This window comes from Gopherus evgoodei, chromosome 4 (assembly GCF_007399415.2).
Source record: "Gopherus evgoodei ecotype Sinaloan lineage chromosome 4, rGopEvg1_v1.p, whole genome shotgun sequence".
NCBI classification, from domain to species: domain Eukaryota; kingdom Metazoa; phylum Chordata; order Testudines; family Testudinidae; genus Gopherus; species Gopherus evgoodei.
Window position 1 is genome coordinate 52,732,687 of NC_044325.1, and position 18,715 is coordinate 52,751,401.

Genomic DNA, 18,715 nt, shown 5'->3' on the forward strand with positions numbered 1-18,715 from the left:
ACAGGGCAGTCAGATGAATGAGCAGGTTAACAGCTGTAAAATTTTTCAGAACCTTAAACAGCCAAATGAACTGCCAATGAAGGCTTCTGAAAAACTGATTCAGGTTCTGTAGTTTCCACATTGGAGTGTTGCTCCTTTAGGATTTCTGAAAGCATGTGCCACACCGCATCCTTCTCATATTTTGGAAGGCACTTCAGATTCTTAAACCTTGGATCAGGTGCTGTAGTTATCTTTAGAAATCTCACATTGGTACCTTGCATTTTGTCAAATCTGCAGTGAAGGTGTTCTTAAAACAAAACATATTCTGGGTCATCATCTGAGACTGCAGTAACATGAAATACATGGCAGACTGTGGGTAAAACAGAGCGAGACACACACAATTCTTCCCCCACGGAGTTCAGTTACAAATTTAAAACATTTTTTTTTTAAATTAGTGTCATCAGCATGGAAGCATGTCCTCTGGAATGGTGACAGAGGCATGAAGGGAAATACAAACGTTTAGCACATCTGCACGTAAATACCTTGCAATGCCGGCTACAAAATTGCCACTCTAATGCCTGTTTTCATTTTCAGGTGACATTGTAAATTTGAAGTGGGCAGCATTATGTCCTGTAACGTAAATAAATTTGTTTGTCTTAGCGAATGGCCGAATAAGTAGTAGGACTGAGTCGACTTGTAGGCACTGAAGTTTTACATTGTTTTGCTTTGGAGTGCAGTTATGTAACAAAAAAAAAATCTATATTTGTAAATTGCATTTTCACAAAAAAGAATGCACTACAGTACTTGTGTGAGGTGAACTGAAAAATACTACTACTTTTATCATTTTTGCAGTGCAAATATTTGTAATCAAATATAATATAAAATGAGCCCTGTACATTTTGTATGTATAATTGAAATCGATATATTTGAAATGTAAAAAATTATCCACAAATATTTAATAAATTTTAATTGGTACTCTATTGTTTAACAGTGCAATTAATACTGGTTTTTTTTTAAACCGTGATTAATTTTTTGAGTTAATTGCGTGACTTAACTGCAATTAATCGACAGCCCTATTTTTTTATACAAGGCACAATTAGCAGCAGAACCCTTTGGTACAAAATGTTGAGTCTAAAATAAAAAAATAACTGGATATTTACGTGGATGACAAGAATATCTGAAATTATAAGAAGAAATATTAGTTTTGGAAATTCACATATTTCAATGTTCAAGCTGATCTCTACCACAAGTAAGGAACACAAACTTTCCCTGAGGTTCATGCCATAACCATTTTCTGAAGAGTTTGTTGCACCTTCTTCTGAAATATCTGGTTCAGGCCACTGTAGGAGAGGGGATGGTAGTCGAGATGGATAACCAGGGCCGGCTCTACAGTTTTCGCCGCCCCAAGCAGCGCACCAAATTACCACCGCAGATAGCGGGGGCCATCCGTGTGCCCTTAGAGTGGCAGGTGCATTTCCATGGTGGCGGCAATTGGAGGCAGCTTCTATGTTTAGCTGAAGCTGCTGCAGACAGCTAAACATAGACGCTGCTGCTGAACTGCTGCCACCGCGGAAACGCGAGAGCTGCCCTAAGGGCGCACGGACTCTCCCCGCTGTCGTGGCAATTCGGCGTGCTGCTTGGGGGCAAAACAACAGGGACTGCCACCCCTTGCAGAATGCTTGCCCCAAGCACCAGCTTGGAACGCTGGTGTCTGGAGCAGGCCCTGTGGACAACTGATCTGACTCACTATGGCATTCTTATGTTCTTATGAAATGCTTAAACATTGATCATTTATAGCTGGTTCTGAAAATTAGTTTGGGTTCTACAAAACATATCCATGAGGTTCTTATTATTTTTGCTATTTCCCAGTCTTGTGACATTGTTACTGGAATCTTCCCCGATAAACATACAGGCCTAAAAATGCAGTTTTGTCTTCTTCCATTTTCTAACATAAATTTAGATGGTCTGGCTTTCAATAGAACATATTTCTTCAAGTTAAGCAATTTTCTCTTAATTTTTGTTTAAAACGATTGCGTCAGTTACTGTACAAGAACTAAGGGATACATATGGTACCCGATAAATGCTATTATCTGCATGTAGGCCTTGCACATACTACACTTTCTATTGCACTCAAGTCCCAGACATACCATAATTACACATATTTGCAATCTAAAAATGTAAAATGCACCAACCACAGAAATGTTACAGCAGACAGAATATAGATTAAGTTTATTTTCTGAAATGTTATTCTGTTATTCATATACACTATGTTAAGTACAGGTCCTTCCTTCAAATTATCAGATTAATGGAACGGTTTTAAGTTTTAACGTTATAACAAGGTTATAGATAGGAAGGTGTCATCTGAGTGTTGTCATGATCTTTTTCTTCACACTTCCAAATTGCCAGGTTGTTTCAAATAATGGTGTTTTTCAGTCCTATTTCTCCCCAAGTTGGGACAGCTAAATACAAGAGGAGAGAAAAAAATCATATTGTCAATATTATTTTTTAGCCCAATAATTCAGTTTAAAGAGCAAACTTCTTGTTTTTTTACAATATTTGGTTACTATTTACAAATAAAAGAATGCTAGTTAAGAGAAAAATGTAAGGTATAAAAGCATTGGTTTATTTCGTCCTGAAAGTACAGTAAAAATGAACAGCTCTGGAATGTCTACTAAACAAAGCCAATCTTCCATAAAAAGAAAAATCTATAGCCACACAGTTGAGTACAGAGCTGTCGGCTTAATAGTGTACACTAAGGACTCTTATTCCTACGAAGTAAGAATGTGCTTAGTTCTGTGAGATGTATTTAAATATCAATTGATTTGCTTTATCTACCATGAAATGACTAACAAAGGAAGAAATATAGGTGATGGGAGGCACTGCAGTGCTACGAAATGCTCAACAGTGTCAACTAGGCTGAGCAGGTGTATATCGTTGGAAGGAGTGTGGAGAAATTGATACTACTATTAATTAAATCTCACTGTCATTTAAGGGCTTATTCCAAAAGGTATGGGGGACCTGCAACTCCTACTGCAGTTCATGGGTGTAGCACTCTCAAGGTCAGGCACTTAGGCCATGTCTACAGTTACTGGGGATCGATGCTGCTGCAATTGATGCAGTGGGGGTCAATTTAACAGGTCTAGTAAGACCCGCTAAATCGACTGCAGATCACTCTTTGGTCAACTCTGTATTCCACTGGAAGGAGAAGAGTAAAGTAAGTTGATGGAAGAGCGTCTCCTGTCAGTGCAGCACAGGGTAGACACCGCGGGTAAAACGACCTAGGCTATGTTGACTCCAGTTACGTTATTCATGTAGCAGGAGTAGTGTAACTTAGGTTGACTACCTTGGTAGTATAGACAGAACCTAAATGTGAAAGCTTAAGCCAAAGCTTTCAAAACAATGTCAGATGGAGGGTGTTTACCCTGCTGGGGTATTTTAACAGCTAATATTGATTGACATGTGAATTTGGAGGAGTTCTGTGAAATCAATCCATCTTCTCTAACACAGTTTGTTACTTGGAGACATTTAATTAAACATACTTGATTGCAAACCATATTCATCTGTTACAAGTTCACTTGCTAAATACCCATTTACAACTCAGGTTTCTTAAATTTTGTTAGCAGCAAAGAGTTCTGTGGCACCTTATAGACTAACAGAGGTATTGGAGCATGAGCCTTCGTGGGTGAATACCCACTTCGTCGGATGCATGACAAGGTGCCACAGAACTCTTTGCTGCTTTTACAGATCCAGATTAACACTAACATTTTATGAGAATCTTTTTTTTAACTTTTACCAGTTGATCTTTATTTCAATTTGCATTAAAGTGTTTAAAATAGTTCAATTTCTACAACTGAATCCAATAAAGTCAGCTATGAGATATTAAGGCAATTAACTCAAAGTATTGAAAGTTTAAATGATATTAGTGGTAACTTACCTGTTTTATAAACTGTGCAGCATTGAAAAGTTCACTGCAGCCATATAAGACATGTTTTGCCTTGTTTGCCCTGTGAAAAGAAAAGATAAGGAGATATCAGTTTAATAAAACAACAATGTGGGTGATTAACTAGTTGTGTACAAAACAATAACTTTAGCAGTCAGAGATCATGTGAGGAACTTGTTCTTCTAGGTATAAAAAAACTATGTTGCTGATTTCAAGGTAGGAAAGTAAATGGCTCACAAGAAATAAACAATGTTGATTAAGTGGAAGAAATGGGGAAATAATGGGACAAAGTCAGAAAACAGTGAAAAATGAGGCATTCTTCACACACGTAGATCAATTAAATAGAGGGCTTGTCTACTGGTAAATTAATTTGGGTTAAGGTAGGGTGTGAATTAAAGCAGAAGAGATATTTTGCAATAACTTCCTGTCTAGATCTTATTCTGGAATAAGAGGGCCTATTCTGAATTAGGTTTTATCTCCATAGGTCTTAAAGGTTGTAAATTTAAGAATTAAAGTAATCCAAATTAAGGCCATTTTAATTCTGAATAAGAGCACAGTCATGGGGGTTAATGAAATTTAACTTTAAAAGTTAATTTTATTAATTTTCCTTAGTGTTCCTATGTAGACAAGCCCTAAATGAATCCACTTTCAAAATGGACTAAGCAAATTGGTATAAAGCCTTCTTATTCTGGAATAAGAACATCCACACAGGGAATTAATCAGGACTAATTAATCAGGACCAGCTTCCCATACAGACGAGCTCAGAATCTAATTGTCAGTCCTTTGTTACAACTTTTAAAAGGATATAAAATCTCCATCTGAAGGGCTTCCTCCTGAGCTCCCGCAGAAAAGCCATACATCCTTGTTTTATAATATAAGGCACTGTTATAAGAATGGTAGTGTCATAAACAGATGGTTAAGGGTTATGCCTCTTTTACCTGTAAAGGGTTAAAAGTTCACCTAGCCTAGCTAACACCTGACCAGAGGAACCAATGAGGGAACAAGATGTTTCAAAAGGAAGGAGGGAAGTTTTTTCCTTGTTTAGAGTTTCCGTTTCAGCTGGATGTGAAAAAGATCAAGGAACCAGCCTCTTATCAGAGTAGTAAGTTTTTAGAAAGGAATAAATAGGTTTATGTTTATTTCTTTGTAACTCTTATGTAATTAGAGGTAGAATCAAATTGGGTATTTTTTGTGTAACTAAATTTGTGGTCCAGAGGAACATCCTCTTTGTTTTGAATCTGTTGTCTGTGAGAGTAGCTGGTATGCTACTCTCTCTCAGAGGGTTTTCTTTTACCTTTCTTTTCGTTAATACCTGATTGATTTTTCCTTGTTTTAAGATCCAAGGGATTGGATCTGGACTCGCCAGGGAATTGGTGAAGGGGTCTCTCAAGGCTACCCTGGGAGGGGAAGGTTTTGGGGGGAAAGGGAGTGATCCAGACACTGAAAATTCTGGATGGTGGCAGTGATATCACATCTAAGCTAGTAATTAAGCTTAGTGTCCATGCAGATCCCCACATCTGTACCCTAAAGATCAGAGTGGGGAAGGACCCTTGACAGGTAGCAATGCATTATTATTTGTATTACAGTAAAGCCTAATACCCCCCAATCTACAGCCCATTGCATGACAGGGAAAAGCCTATACAACAGTACATTGACGATAAAGTCCCTTACCCAAAAACAGAGGTATCACATTCATGCCAATCTACTATACTACTACTTGCTCATTTAAATACAGTAACTTTGGATAAAACATTCAATTTGCAGTGACTATAAATTGTTTTGTTCCAGCAACATTTTCCTAATAGTTTCTAAGTCTGAAAATCATCCTGATTCTTTCACCTCCAAAATGCGAGTATAAGATGTACACGAAATATAGAAACAATGAGAAAATATTTCCAGTATTAAACTGTTAACCAAATCCCTTCAAAAAGTAGACCCACAAGTGCAGATTTGAGATCCTCCAGTACTTTCAAATAATTGTGTTGATGTTATTTTGCTTTTTCTCACTTTATAATCTGCTTACAGTGATGATGAGGAGGGGGTTTACCTCATCATGTTGTCTCCCACCTATGAAAAACACTGGCTGTTGGAACTAAGAGTGGTCTGCCAAACCTTAGGGAGGAGGCAGCCTGGCAGCTTGCTAAAACATTTTATCTTTTTTTTAACGACAGGGAGATAAACTATGTCTTCCAAGAAAGTAATTAGTTAAAGACACTGGGCATTCAATGTGTATTTGCATGTTTGCAAAAGAAATCTTTCCCTTGGGGCACTGCAAGTCTTCTAGTAATGAAGATAATGGAATGAAGAACTTTTTAAACTCTTGTAATTAGCTGAAATATAGTTCACTACTGTGATCACTGACATTGTCATCAAATATATTGCTATTTGAAAGCTATTTGGTGGCTTTTTTGAGATGAGTTTGGGTTTCAGTGCAGTCCCTTACAGACATATGCCCACATCGTAAACATTTCCAAAAAGGGTATTCTTACCAAAGATTAATAGCTCTGGAGAACTGATTACTCCAGATAGTCTCTAAGAAGGAAGAGTTCTGGATCATTGGTGAAGCACTGCAAGGAAATTTGCACGGCTTCTACCCTGTGTTGTTTCCATTGCGCTCAAGACCTGTGAGTTTAGTGCTATTGATCTAACTTTCAAAAAGAAATGGCTACTTGTAACCACAGTTCTTTGAGATGTGATGTAGACTTGTATTCCAAGTAGGTGTGTGCATGCACCAGTCTTTTGCCTAGCAGTACCGTAGAAGGGTGGCGCTCATGCCCGTAGCACCTTCCTTGGCTATAAGAGGCAGAGCCACCCGACACTCCCCCTCAGTTCCTTTGCACCGAATATCCAGAGTCTACCTAAGCAAGGATTGTAGCACTCCTCTTCTGATGTTAGCGTCTGTTCTGGAAGAAGCAGTGATTGCATAATGGTCCATTAATGTGTGTACAGACAACCACATGGCTGCACTACAAATGTCCAATATGGAAATACCATTAAGGAAGGCCCACTGATATTGCTTCTGCTCTCATCAAATGCATCCGTATCTGCTGAGGAGGCACAGCCAACGCCATCTCGTATGTACATCTGATGCAAAACGTTGTCCATCTAGTGATGGTCTGCGCAGAGACCAATTGTCCCTTCATGCAGTCTGAATATGATACGAATAGACGAGGCAAAACACAAAACTTTTCAGTCCTGTTCAGAAAGCATCGAACATCTAGTGTGTGGAGGTGTTGCTCCTCCGGGAGGAATGCGGCTTGGGGAAAAATAAGGTAATACATGACTTGGTTCAGGTGAAACTGAGACTCCACCTTGGATACAAACTTTGGTGTGGCCGAAGCATCACCTTGGTCCTGGAGAACTGCCCAGCCATCAGGACCTACAACTCTTATACCCCTCCTGGCACAGGTAATAGCTATCAAGAATGCAGTCTTTTGAAACAAGAGGGGCAGCAGGCAGGAAGCAAGGGGCTCAAATGGAGGCCCCATTATAGCTGCTAAAACCATGTTCAAGTCGCACAAAGGGGCCACCTCTCTGACTGGAGTATGCAGGCGGAGGAGACTTCTCAAGAATTTTGTTTTGAGAAAACAGATTTCCCTTGGATAGGGGGATGAAATGCCGATATTTGGCCTGATTCCTGAAGGTGCTACAGGAAGCCTCTATCAGATGGGACTGATGGGACAAGGACCATGCAGAAAACCTCTTCCACTTTGCCCTGTAGGTCATTCTAATGGAAGGTCTCCTGCTGTTAAGTAGGACCTGTTGGACAGCCTCCAAAAAACATCCTTCTTCCTCTCTAAGCCATGCAGCAGCCACGCCACAAAGTGCAGAGAGCTGATCACTGGAGCAGAGTGCAGCCATGATCCTGTGTGAGGAGGTCGGGCTATAAATATGTGAGGTTGTAGCAACAGCCACACAGAGCTCTGACTATACCTGAAGGCAGTAAAAAGGAACTGAGGGGGGTCGAGGCAACACTGCCAGGCTACAGGCGTGAGGTGTGAGTATCTCCCTTCTTTGGGTCCTGCTGGACAAAAGGCTCCAGTGTGCAAACATCTACTTGGAATACATGTCTGCATTTAGCTGAAGAACATCAAAGTACACTTGTTTAAATTAGGGTTGTCCATGCTGCCAGTGGTGCCTCAGTCCTGGGTTTGGGACATCAACTTTCTTCTGTGCTGATGAGTTCTGATTCTATAAATATTAGACTGAGGTATCAATGAATAAATCAGACAGAAGATTAGAAAAAAAGTCTTAGAGAATAATACTTCCATTTACATACACAATTTGGAATGACTGGAAAGAAAAATGGTTTTTATACAGGATTTGAATAGGAGTCTAACAAAATATTAGGGTCAAAATCTTCAAAACTGACGGCAAGTGTGACTATTTGCGGTCTAATTTGCATAGACACTAAACTGATTGCGTAACTTCATTTGTTTTGCATTCAGAGCACCTTAAATAAGACATGTACACACATGGGTAATTGTGCAAGAGCATTATGGAAAAATTACTCCTAATTTTGTTCAAATATTGCTTGAGTCTGGCTGCAATTCTTTAAATACATAAATGTATTTAGCAAATGCAGTATCTGTCTGAATGAACATACAGTAAACTAATCAACATTTTCAGTAAAATAATTTTTTTGTCATACTGTATGCTGACCTATCAGAGCTGAGATTTTTCACACAGACATTAGTTTTGATGAAGTTTTTGTTGTAAAGGTTGAGTGAGTGAGAGAGAGAGAGAGACTATCATTTCTAGCCTCATGTTTAGGGTACTAGCCTGGGATATGGGAGACCCTGGTTCAAAGTCCCTGCTCTGTCTGATTAATCTAGGATGAAAAAAACCCTGAACCAGGGAGGTACAGGGACTTAAACCTGTGACTCTCACATCCAGGCCAGTGCACTACATCCACACCGTACCAACAGCTCAGATTTTTGACTGGGAAATGGACATTTGGACAATTTTGCTTTTTCAAAAACAAACATAAAGCTTTGTTTTCATTCCAATGCAGAATGAAACATTTCAAAACCTCCAAAGTTGCCATGAAACAGAACTGTCATCCTTCAGCTCTCCAACACATACATTTTAAAAAAAATATATCATTTTAAATAAAATATTAAGCTTATTTAAAAAGTTAACCATAGTGGTTTAATAATCAAATATAAGATCAAAGTACTTAATTTAAATCCAGTACTTGGTTGAGACATTCAAATCAAGATTTTATAGCCAAACAATTATTGGAGATGTATTTCAAGCTGTATAAAATACAACTGATTTTCAGATTAAATTCCAAGGCTCATTATGGGGATCAAACAAATCTAAATGTAAAGTCATATGGAAAACTACACGGATCTAAAGCTTCTGTGATACAGCATACTACTTGACAGAGGTAAGGATTTAGACTTAATGCCATTCAGTCTTGTAAACAGGGATATAGTACCTTAAATGGCTTTTGAGTAAGAGTTTTATTACTAATACCCAACACACAAAATTTTTGTCTTTTAAATAGATCATCAAGACAAGAGCTGCAGAACCTATGACCAGAAAGTTTTACAACAGAAAACACAAGTTTTTTTTTATGATGTTGAAAAGATGCTAGGAAAAAGCTATGTTTATGCCAATTAACCTTATGCAACCTTTTCTTCCATTTCCATATATGCATCAGATTACTGTGATTCTCCTTAATCCCTGAGGGTTGATTTTAAGCTTCTTTTGAAGCTTAGTTAATGCTGCTATAGGCAAATCAGAACATGAGCGAGGCAAAACTATCCTTTCCTCAAAGATGAACAATCCTTGTCTGGCTATGCTGGAAGGAGGACAGGAGACATAATTGTGATTTAATTCAGTGGCTCTCAATCTTTCCAGACTACCGTACCCCTCCAGGAGTCTGATTTGTATTGCACACAAATGTTTGAGAACCACTGGTTTAATTAGTCCACAACTTTATTCCTACATGTCTGGGAGTACTCGACAGATACATGTGTACAGTGCAGGTAATTCCAAAATAATTTACATATACTAAGGATGAGAGAACTCCTGTCAGCCCTCCCTTTTTACTCATCCTGGTGCCCAGCTAACCTGCTGCTTGGACTTTGCCAGTCCTCCCCCCCCCAGTAAGGATTAAGGAAGGCTGTAAATGGGGGTGGGTTGGCTCTCTGCTGAACCAGTCATGGGAGGCCTGAACCCCATTTCCACTCCTTTAAAGAATACCTCCCTAAATCCTTTACTAATTCATTTTATCTGATCATTGTATCCCTTCCCTACAGAATAACTGCACTGGGGTGTACAGGATCTGTGGATTGATATACCAGCTGTGTATCTCTAAGAATCTACTCTACCTTTCAAGATTGCTGATTGCTCTTTAACACGTTTTCATTTGATAACCATATAGAATAGTGTCTCGAAGTATCTGTGGTGATCTTCACTTGATGGGTTCCCATTTACTGCTTTAAACTGAAGTGTCTAAAACGAAGTTTCTGCCAGCAGCCCAATCCTCTCACCAGACTGACTTAAGCATGGTTTGAAAGAAGCAATCTCTCAGGGAAGCAACTGCTCCCAAATCGCTCTAATGATTGGCAGTAGTAGTTGGCCTGGCAGTTTTGGTATTAGCTGGGCTTCAGCAATCAGCTAAGAGGAAAATAAACAGTTTATTTTCTTTAAAAGCCATCAGAGCAAAACCCCTAGTTGCAGCGCCTCCTCTCCTTGATTTGAAGTAAATAGAAATGTATAGGAGAATCTCAGCTTTTATTTGAAAACTAGTTTCTAGCTTCTTTTTGAGAACACAGCCTTGAACACCATGTATTGGTAAACTAATCACTATGGTGCTCTAGTTCTGCAGAAAGTGACTGGGTGAGTCCTAAAGATCTGCTTTGCCCATTCAAGACGTCTTATGTAAATGAGTCAATTAAGTTTACATTATACCACAAAGAAGCACCTTGCTAACTTCCTGAAGGAGTCCAGGCTCTTCACTGCAAAGATGAAGTTATCCTCAAACAGCTTCATTTGCCATTTATTACAATTGTTGTTTATAGCATCCTGACATTCTTGTTAGTGCCTTCAAAGTATTTCCTTTATTCACCTTATGTCTGTTTACCACCAACTAGTTCACCAAAGATTAGTTGTTCTGGTGTTTGTTTCTCAACAACTTGTGGGGCATGACTTGTTCAGTTGAGATGCACATTCAACAGCATTGCCTGTATTCCAGCAGTCAAACATGAACCAGTACTGTCAGAAATTTAAAAAAAAAAAAAAGTCTTTTCCAGCCTCAAGCAACCAAAAGCTAGTCCATGTCTTTGCAGCATATAGTACAGATGGAAAGCACTACTATACTATACTATACAGTTTGTTCTTTGGCAAAGCCAAATGTCATGTTGCTTGCACACAAACAATCATACAAACAATCCAATAAAGCTTACTAGGTAAATGATTTCAATATGTTTTTTAGTGAAGATTCTTCCAAGGTGGGTAAATGTCACCACGCTTACTGCTATACTGTTAATTCTGATGTGTGTTTCAAAAGCCTGTTTGGTGTTTGCAATATATTCAGCATTTGAAACATTAACTCTCACACCAAAATGAGACTGTTGTAAAACAAGATGCCATTATCTGCCAGCCTGCTCAGAGTAGACTACAAGTGCAGAGTCATGCACAAAGAGCAGTTGGCTAATAAGAGCTTTTGATGCATGCAGATTAAAGTTACTGAAGAATATTCCTGAGTAGCATCTAATCTTTAATCACAGGTGGCGACAACTGCTTTATCTAACTACTACCAATCAAAATTAATCAAACAAGGTTGTGAAATAGTATCAAATGCGATGGGGATTGGAGTACTCCAACCATATTATATGATTTCATATAATTCAGGGTCTTATACCGCAATCTTCATATTTCCTAGTGATTAGCAAAGCTGATAGTATCAAAGCTATTTGACAGGGCAGTACAGTTATGTATAAAGATCTCTGTTCCCTGGATGTTTCTGACAATTACTAGGCAGCAAATATTATTTTAGTAGTGATGTGTTGTAAATGAAAACTACACTGTGACTCAAAGCACCGATGATGATGTTCAACAGTCAGTTGAGAAGAACTCTTGACATTGCCTGTAGTGTATATTTGAGTAATTCCTCTACAATTACAGTTACTTTTCGAGTCTTTTTATCTGTAAAAAAAGTGATGAGGTCAACATTTTATCTAGAAAATACTTTTTCCTTGCTCCTGAACAGCGAAGAGAAATGAGGTTAATGGTCAATTCATCACATCTAAATTTACAGATTTCAATTTCTCTATTATGTAAAACATTATTCTAAGGTGAAACAATTTGGAATGTAGTATAGTAGTCTAACTCTCAGCAATATTGCAAGTTTTGTGGTAACAAAATTGCAGGCAGAGCTAATATGCATTCACCATTTCAAGACCAAAACCCAAATTTGCTATTGATTTTTTTTCTACATAATTTTTTCCAGGTTGTATATAAACATAAGCATTTCAGCTGAACTTAATATAACAAGCTCCTATGAGATTGAAAAGATAAGTTACATAGGCTACAATTAGTTGTAATCAGTTAACTATAGGATATAATTGGCAAAATGTACTTAACCTTAATATAGTCAACAAGATTTTGATATTCAATGTAGTTGCCTCCTCCAACTACAAAAACAATTGCCTAAAATACAAACACATAGAAGAAGAGATAATTAGAATATGCAGTCAAATTTCTAGAGTATATGGAGTTTAATTAAAAAATGAGATGAAAACCAGTTTTATTAAACAGCAACTTTTTTCTAACATGGAGTTTTCAAAAGCGAACAAATAATGAAGCAACAAATAATTTGGGCCGCCTGTTAATCTTACAAACCTAATTCTACTTAAAGGATCTATTACTAAGGATAATACTTGAATTACCAATACTGCAATTATAATCCTTTAGGGGACAGAAAACCACAGGCTTCAAACAAAACAGAGCTATAACATTTTCTTTATCTAATTTAGCTTTTCAGAAGATTTTGACGTTTCAAATATTTCTTGATAGAAGAAAATGGAATACTTTGAATCTATGAGTTACTAATTTTACTGAGATAACCATTAGTGGAAGTATTTTTAATCATTGTTTTGGCACTGGTGGAAGGTTAAGAATTAAATTTGATAAAGATGCTCTGTCTTCTAACACTGCTGTTACTATTAAGATATTTTAACTATTTTTTATTTTCTTTTAGATTCTCATTTAATATTAGAAGGTTTAATAATCTAACGACCATCTAAGAATAGCAACATTTTCTGGGGTATGTTCAAGAAAATTGTAAAGGGGATGAACTATTAGCTTTTTCCCCCCTATTCATGAACTATCCACAAACTGGTGGATTTTTACTAATTTGTTCCATGTTCAAAATTATTTGAATATTTTATGTGAACATATTTCAGCCTATAAGTTATTTGCAACATATTCACTGACTATTTGCTATTTATGATGTATAGTTACTCAAGTAACATGGTATTGTTTTTGGTCTCCAAGTGAATACAAACCAAAAGAGAAGGGAAACCAAAGACATATCAAGATGACTGTGCAAGCATTTTCACCTCAAACCTTAGCATGATTGTGTTAAAATAAATACTCATGAGATTTTTGTTTTAGCAAACATCACTGTGAAAATAAAAAACCCACCACTTTCCACAAATGTTTGTGGAAAATGAATTAAAAAGGCAGCAAATGATTAAATACAATTTGAGTTGTTATTGGAACTGTTGCTTACAAATACTGTTTTGCCGTATCCAGCTATGTGTAAAGATTTATGGATGACTAAATTTAGAGAGGCATTGTGTTCTAAAAGGACTAAGTATAGGACTGGGAGTTTAAAATTGCTGCATTCTGATTATGGCTCTATCATTAAATCGCTAATAATTACCTTGCAGGGGTATTGTAAGGAGTAGTTAATGCTTGTACAACCCTTTGAAGATGAAAGGAGCTCTCCAGCATAACTGCTAAGTATAATTAATAATGAATATAATTAGACTAGTGATTTTGCAAACAGAATCTCCCATTTTCTGAATTCACAACCATGAAATGACTGGAACTTTAAAAAATACTGATACTATAATACCTAGATCTTGATTTGGAAAAAGTATGATTTCTACATGACTTACCTCCTGGAATGGATTTTTGTTTCTTGGAACTGAGCTGTAATAAAAATGAACTGCATTATAAATGGAATAGTTAGGATTTTTACTACTGATATAAATATAAAAATATTAAATGAGTATATGTATATGCACAAAATGTACAGGGTACATTCTAATAGTTGGTGGTATTTTGTTTTTTTTTTACAGAGAGTTATAAAAAGACACTTTAAAGGTCATATTTCTCAAAAAAAATTTGATATAGAAATTTCATTCATTCATTCAATTAGCTCAAATATATAAAATTTTTATTTCTTCAGTTTTGGAAGACTAGAGAATTTTCGCCTTGTTTTTTAGTAACATGTGAACAGGTGAGAGCTCCATAGATTTTGTAATCGGTGATGCAGCTGGTGGAACTAATGAATTCTGTGAGATAAATCACTAGCGTTCATGGAAATCAGTCAAATCTGTGACCCTTCCTCTCAGACAAATTGGGTTTTTTATTCACATTAGAAGGGTTAACAAGTTTTCCAGTCCATCAAAGGAAGATTTATGGGACAAATTAGGTTGTCTCACACCAGAATAATGGAAGGTATTTCTGAATACTGAGAAGAAGATACAATGTAACCCAGGGGTCAGCAACCTTTCAGAAGTGATGTGCCAAGTCTTCATTTATTCACTCTAATTTAAGGTTTCGCGTGCCGGTCATACATTTTAATGTTTTTCAGAAGGTCTCTCTCTACAAGTCTATATATTATATAACTAAACTAGTGTTGTACTGTAAAATAAACAAGGTTTTCAAAATGTTTAAGAAGCTTCATTTAAAATTAAATTAAAATGTTGATCTTATGCCACCGACCCACTCAGCCCGCTGCTGGTCTGGGGTTCTGTTCACCTAGGCCAGCAGTAGGCTGAGTGGGGCCTGTGGCCGGGACCCCAACTGGGAAGGGTCTGGCAGCCAGAACACCAGACCGGCAGCGGGCTGTGTGGGGCTGGTGGCCGGGACCCCAGATCGGCAGTGGGCTGAGCGGCTCAGCTCACTACCGCTCAGGGGTTCCATCCTCCGGCTCCTGCCAGCCGCTGGACCCACTCAGCCCAGTGCTGGTCTGGGGTCCCAGCCCTTCCCACATACAGTGGGTACCTACCTTCTCCCTGGTTCTGGTCCATTCTCTTCCTTTTTCTGCACTGAGCTGAGAATTGGAGTGGACCAAGCACAGGGCTGGGGGTGAAGGGTCTGGCCAGGAGCTAGAATGGAGGAGGAGTTCAAGGTTGGGGCAGGAGGTTTGGGTGTGGGGGCACTTACCTGGGCAGCTCCCATGTAGTGTAAGGGGTGCAGGTGGGAATGTAAGTGAGGGTGCAGGGGCTCCCGTTTGGTGCTCAGGGTGGGGTTGGGGATGTGCAGAGTGCATGGGATGGGAGGGGCTGGGGATGTGGGGGGTGCAAGAGTCAGGGCAGAGGGCTGGGAGCTTGTGAGGGAGGTGCAGATGTCAGGGTAGGGGGGCTGGGTATGTGTGAGGGTGCCAGTCAGGGCTGGCGTCATGGGGGGGTAAAGGAGTCAACAGAGGGCTCGGTGGTACAGGCTCAGGGCAGGGGCCTGGGGGTGTCTGAGGGTGCAGGGCTCAGGGCAAAGGGCTGGGTGACTGGCCCCCCCCAGAACCGCCAAACCCCCCCGCTCCTTGCCCCAACTACCCGCTCCTGGGACCCTGTCATAAACAGATAGCTAAGGGTTAATGTCTCTTTCACCTGTAAAGGGTTAACAAACAGTGACCTGCCACACCTGACCAGAGGACCAATCAGGAGACAAGATACTTTCAAATCTCGGTGGAGGGAAGCCTTTGTGTGTTTTTTTGGGTTTTGCTTTGTTCTCTCTAGGCTCTGAGAGTGACCACACATACCTACAGGCTCTCTAATCTTCTGTTCCAATTTTGTAAGTACAACAGTAGAAAGACAGTTTAGTCTTTTTGTTTTTCTGTATTTGCAACTGTGTATCTGGCTGGTAGAGTTTTTAGGTGTATTTGGGTGAAAGTATTTTAAAATGTACTTCTGCTGGAGAAAGCTTTCTTCCTATTGTCTATAAGCTGAAAGACCCTGTAATATTTACCATCTAAATTACAAAGATAACTTGTACTTTTTTTCCTTCTTTTTATTAAAAGTTTTGCTTTTTAAGACCTGTTTGATTTTTTCCCCAGTTGAGGCTCAAGGGAATCGAGTCTGTACTCACCAGGGAATTGGTGGGGAGAAGGGAAGGATAAATTTCCTCTTTGTGTTAGATTCACGGAGCTTGAATCTGTATTGCCCCTGGGTGAGGGGAAGGAGGAGGGGTGAAGGGGTAATCCCTTTGTTTAGATTCACGGAGCTTGAATCTGTCTCTCTCTCCCCCAGGGTGGGAAGAGCTGGGAGGAAGAAAGGAGGGGGAAGGGAAATGGTTTATTCCCCTTTGTCGTGAGACTCAGGGAATCTGGGTCTTGGGGTCCTCAGGGAAGGTTTTGGGGGAGACCAGAGTCTATCAGGCGCTCTACCTAAGTCCTGATTGGTGGCAGCATATCAGATCTAAGCTTAGGGAAATTCATGCTAGTACCCATATTTTGGACGCTAAGGTTCAGATCTGGGAATTATACTATGACAGACCCCACCCCCGTCTAAGCCTCCCTGCCCCTTATCCCCTGACTGCCACCCAGGACCCTACCCCCTACCTGTCCCCTGACTGCCCCAACCCTTATCCACACCCCCGCACCCAGAAAGACCCCCTGGAGTCCAATGCCGATCTAACTGCTCACTGCCCCCTGACAGGATCCCCAGAACTCTGGACCCATAAACCCCCTCACCCACTCCCTGCCTGTCACAACCCCTCTCCACACCCCTACCTCCTGACAGTCCCCCCAGAACTCCCAACTCATCCAACCCCCGCAGCTCCTTGTCTCCTGACCACCCACTCCAGAGAGCTCCTCACACCCTAACTGCTTCCCCAGGACCCTCTTTGCTCCCTGTTCCCTGACTGCCCTGACCCCTATCCACCCCCCAAACAGACTCCGGGACTCCCATGCCTCATCCAACCCCCCCTGCTCCCTGACTGCCCCCTCCAGAGACCCCTGCCCCTACCCCCCCAGTATACCACCCCCCATCCAATCCACCCTGCTCCCTGTCCCTTGACTTCCCCCACCCCTTACCCAACCCCCCCGCCCAGCCCCAGAGCTGGCCCCCTTACTATGAAGCTCCTCACTCATCTGGAGCCTTGCTGCCGCCACCCCTGTGCATGCAGCCCTGCTCCGCCCCGCCCCTCAGAGCACTGTGTGCGCGGCAGCAGGGTTCCGCATGGGCGGGGAGCATCTTTCCCTCCCCACGGAGCCAAACGCTGCCCCGAGGGAGTGCCTAGCCCCAGCCCCCAAAGCGCTGTGCATGCAGCAGCAGGGCTCCAGCGGAAGGCAGGGGAGGTGGCAGCGGCTTGCTGCGCTCGGGCCGGCACTCCGGCCCAGGACCACGGGCCCCACGGCTTGCCATGTTGGTAGGATTTTTAATGACACACGGAGTCCCAGCAGGCAGCCACGTGCCATTAAAAATTGGCTCACGTGCCATCTTTGGCACGCATGCCATAGGTTGCCGACCCTTGATGTAACCTCTGGATCACTGTGGGCTGCTGGAAACTTGGATCACTGAGCCTCTGGAAATAAAGTCTAGATGTTGGTATCTCTGAAATGGGCAGGAGAACTGAGGAATAGTGTGTGGTTGAGTTAGTAGATCACACTTTTTGGGTAGTGGATTATGACGATTTATATATTGAAAATATACTCGGGCAGAGGTTGGGTGAATGTAAGCAGACTGATCAGTGCACAAAGAAGAATATAACATAAAGGGATGGATTTTAAAACAGAAGGCTGCAACTTTATGGCATGTGCGTGCATGTGTCAGAGAGAAAGAGAAACCCTTAGGCTTTACTTCAGTCCCAGCGCGTATATTAAATGGCCTCCATGCCAAATAACCAATATTCATGGCTGGTCCCCTTCCGCCTAATTCCTAGGATTCAGCTCACCTCATAATCTTCTTACCCTCTCTTCAGAAAAGGGGATGGGGGCAAACATGAAGGGTACCTCATTCTGCAAAAATTTATGGTCTACCCTTCTTCCTGGAGGCTAATAGGTTCTACACGTTATTCCCTGAGTCTCTTGCTCAAGCTGATTTCTGGGAGTTGTCTCTTTAAGCCTCTTATCCACACTGGACACCAGCTTCACAAACTTATAAACTCCACTTATAAACTTACGACTTTTAAATTCCTGTCCTTACTCTTTGTTAACCTGAAACCAGGCTTCCAGAGTGCTGCAAGGAAGGCAAAAACAACTGCTAGGCATCTTGTGAATCTTGCCCTGGGGGAAAAAAATTCACTCCTGATTCTTAAATCTGGTGATGTGGTCAGACTCTCAGCATGTTGGAAAGGCAGTCCAAACTATATTTCCATTACAGGACAGGGAAAGTGGGGCTGTTGCATGTTCAGAGGGCTTCAGGGACAGGGAAAGTTGGGGAAAGCACACAAGATAATCAATCAGCTCCCCCCATTGCATACCCAATGAGCAGCTGGGAAAGTGAAGAAATCTCTTCCTTCCCTGAAACCCCTTTCCTGTACATTGCAAGGGAAGGTGGAGGAAGGAAAGAGATGGCTCTGGAGTAGCAGAGTCTACCCTACCTTTCCTCA

General features: G+C 40.5%; 1 protein-coding gene across 1 annotated transcript in view; it reads right to left on the minus strand.

Moving 5' to 3' along the window:
• Nucleotides 1-2,196: 2,196 nt before the first annotated feature.
• Nucleotides 2,197-18,715, minus strand: part of SCFD1 (sec1 family domain containing 1) — a 168,483-nt gene continuing 151,964 nt past the window's right edge. The window contains exons 22-25 of the mRNA XM_030559349.1: nt 14,059-14,092; nt 12,518-12,583; nt 3,914-3,983; nt 2,197-2,438 (exon numbers count right to left, since the gene is read on the minus strand). Coding sequence (XP_030415209.1) covers nt 3,945-3,983; nt 12,518-12,583; nt 14,059-14,092 — 139 coding nt within the window. The 3' untranslated portion in view covers nt 2,197-2,438; nt 3,914-3,944. The remainder of the gene's footprint in view (nt 2,439-3,913; nt 3,984-12,517; nt 12,584-14,058; nt 14,093-18,715) is intronic.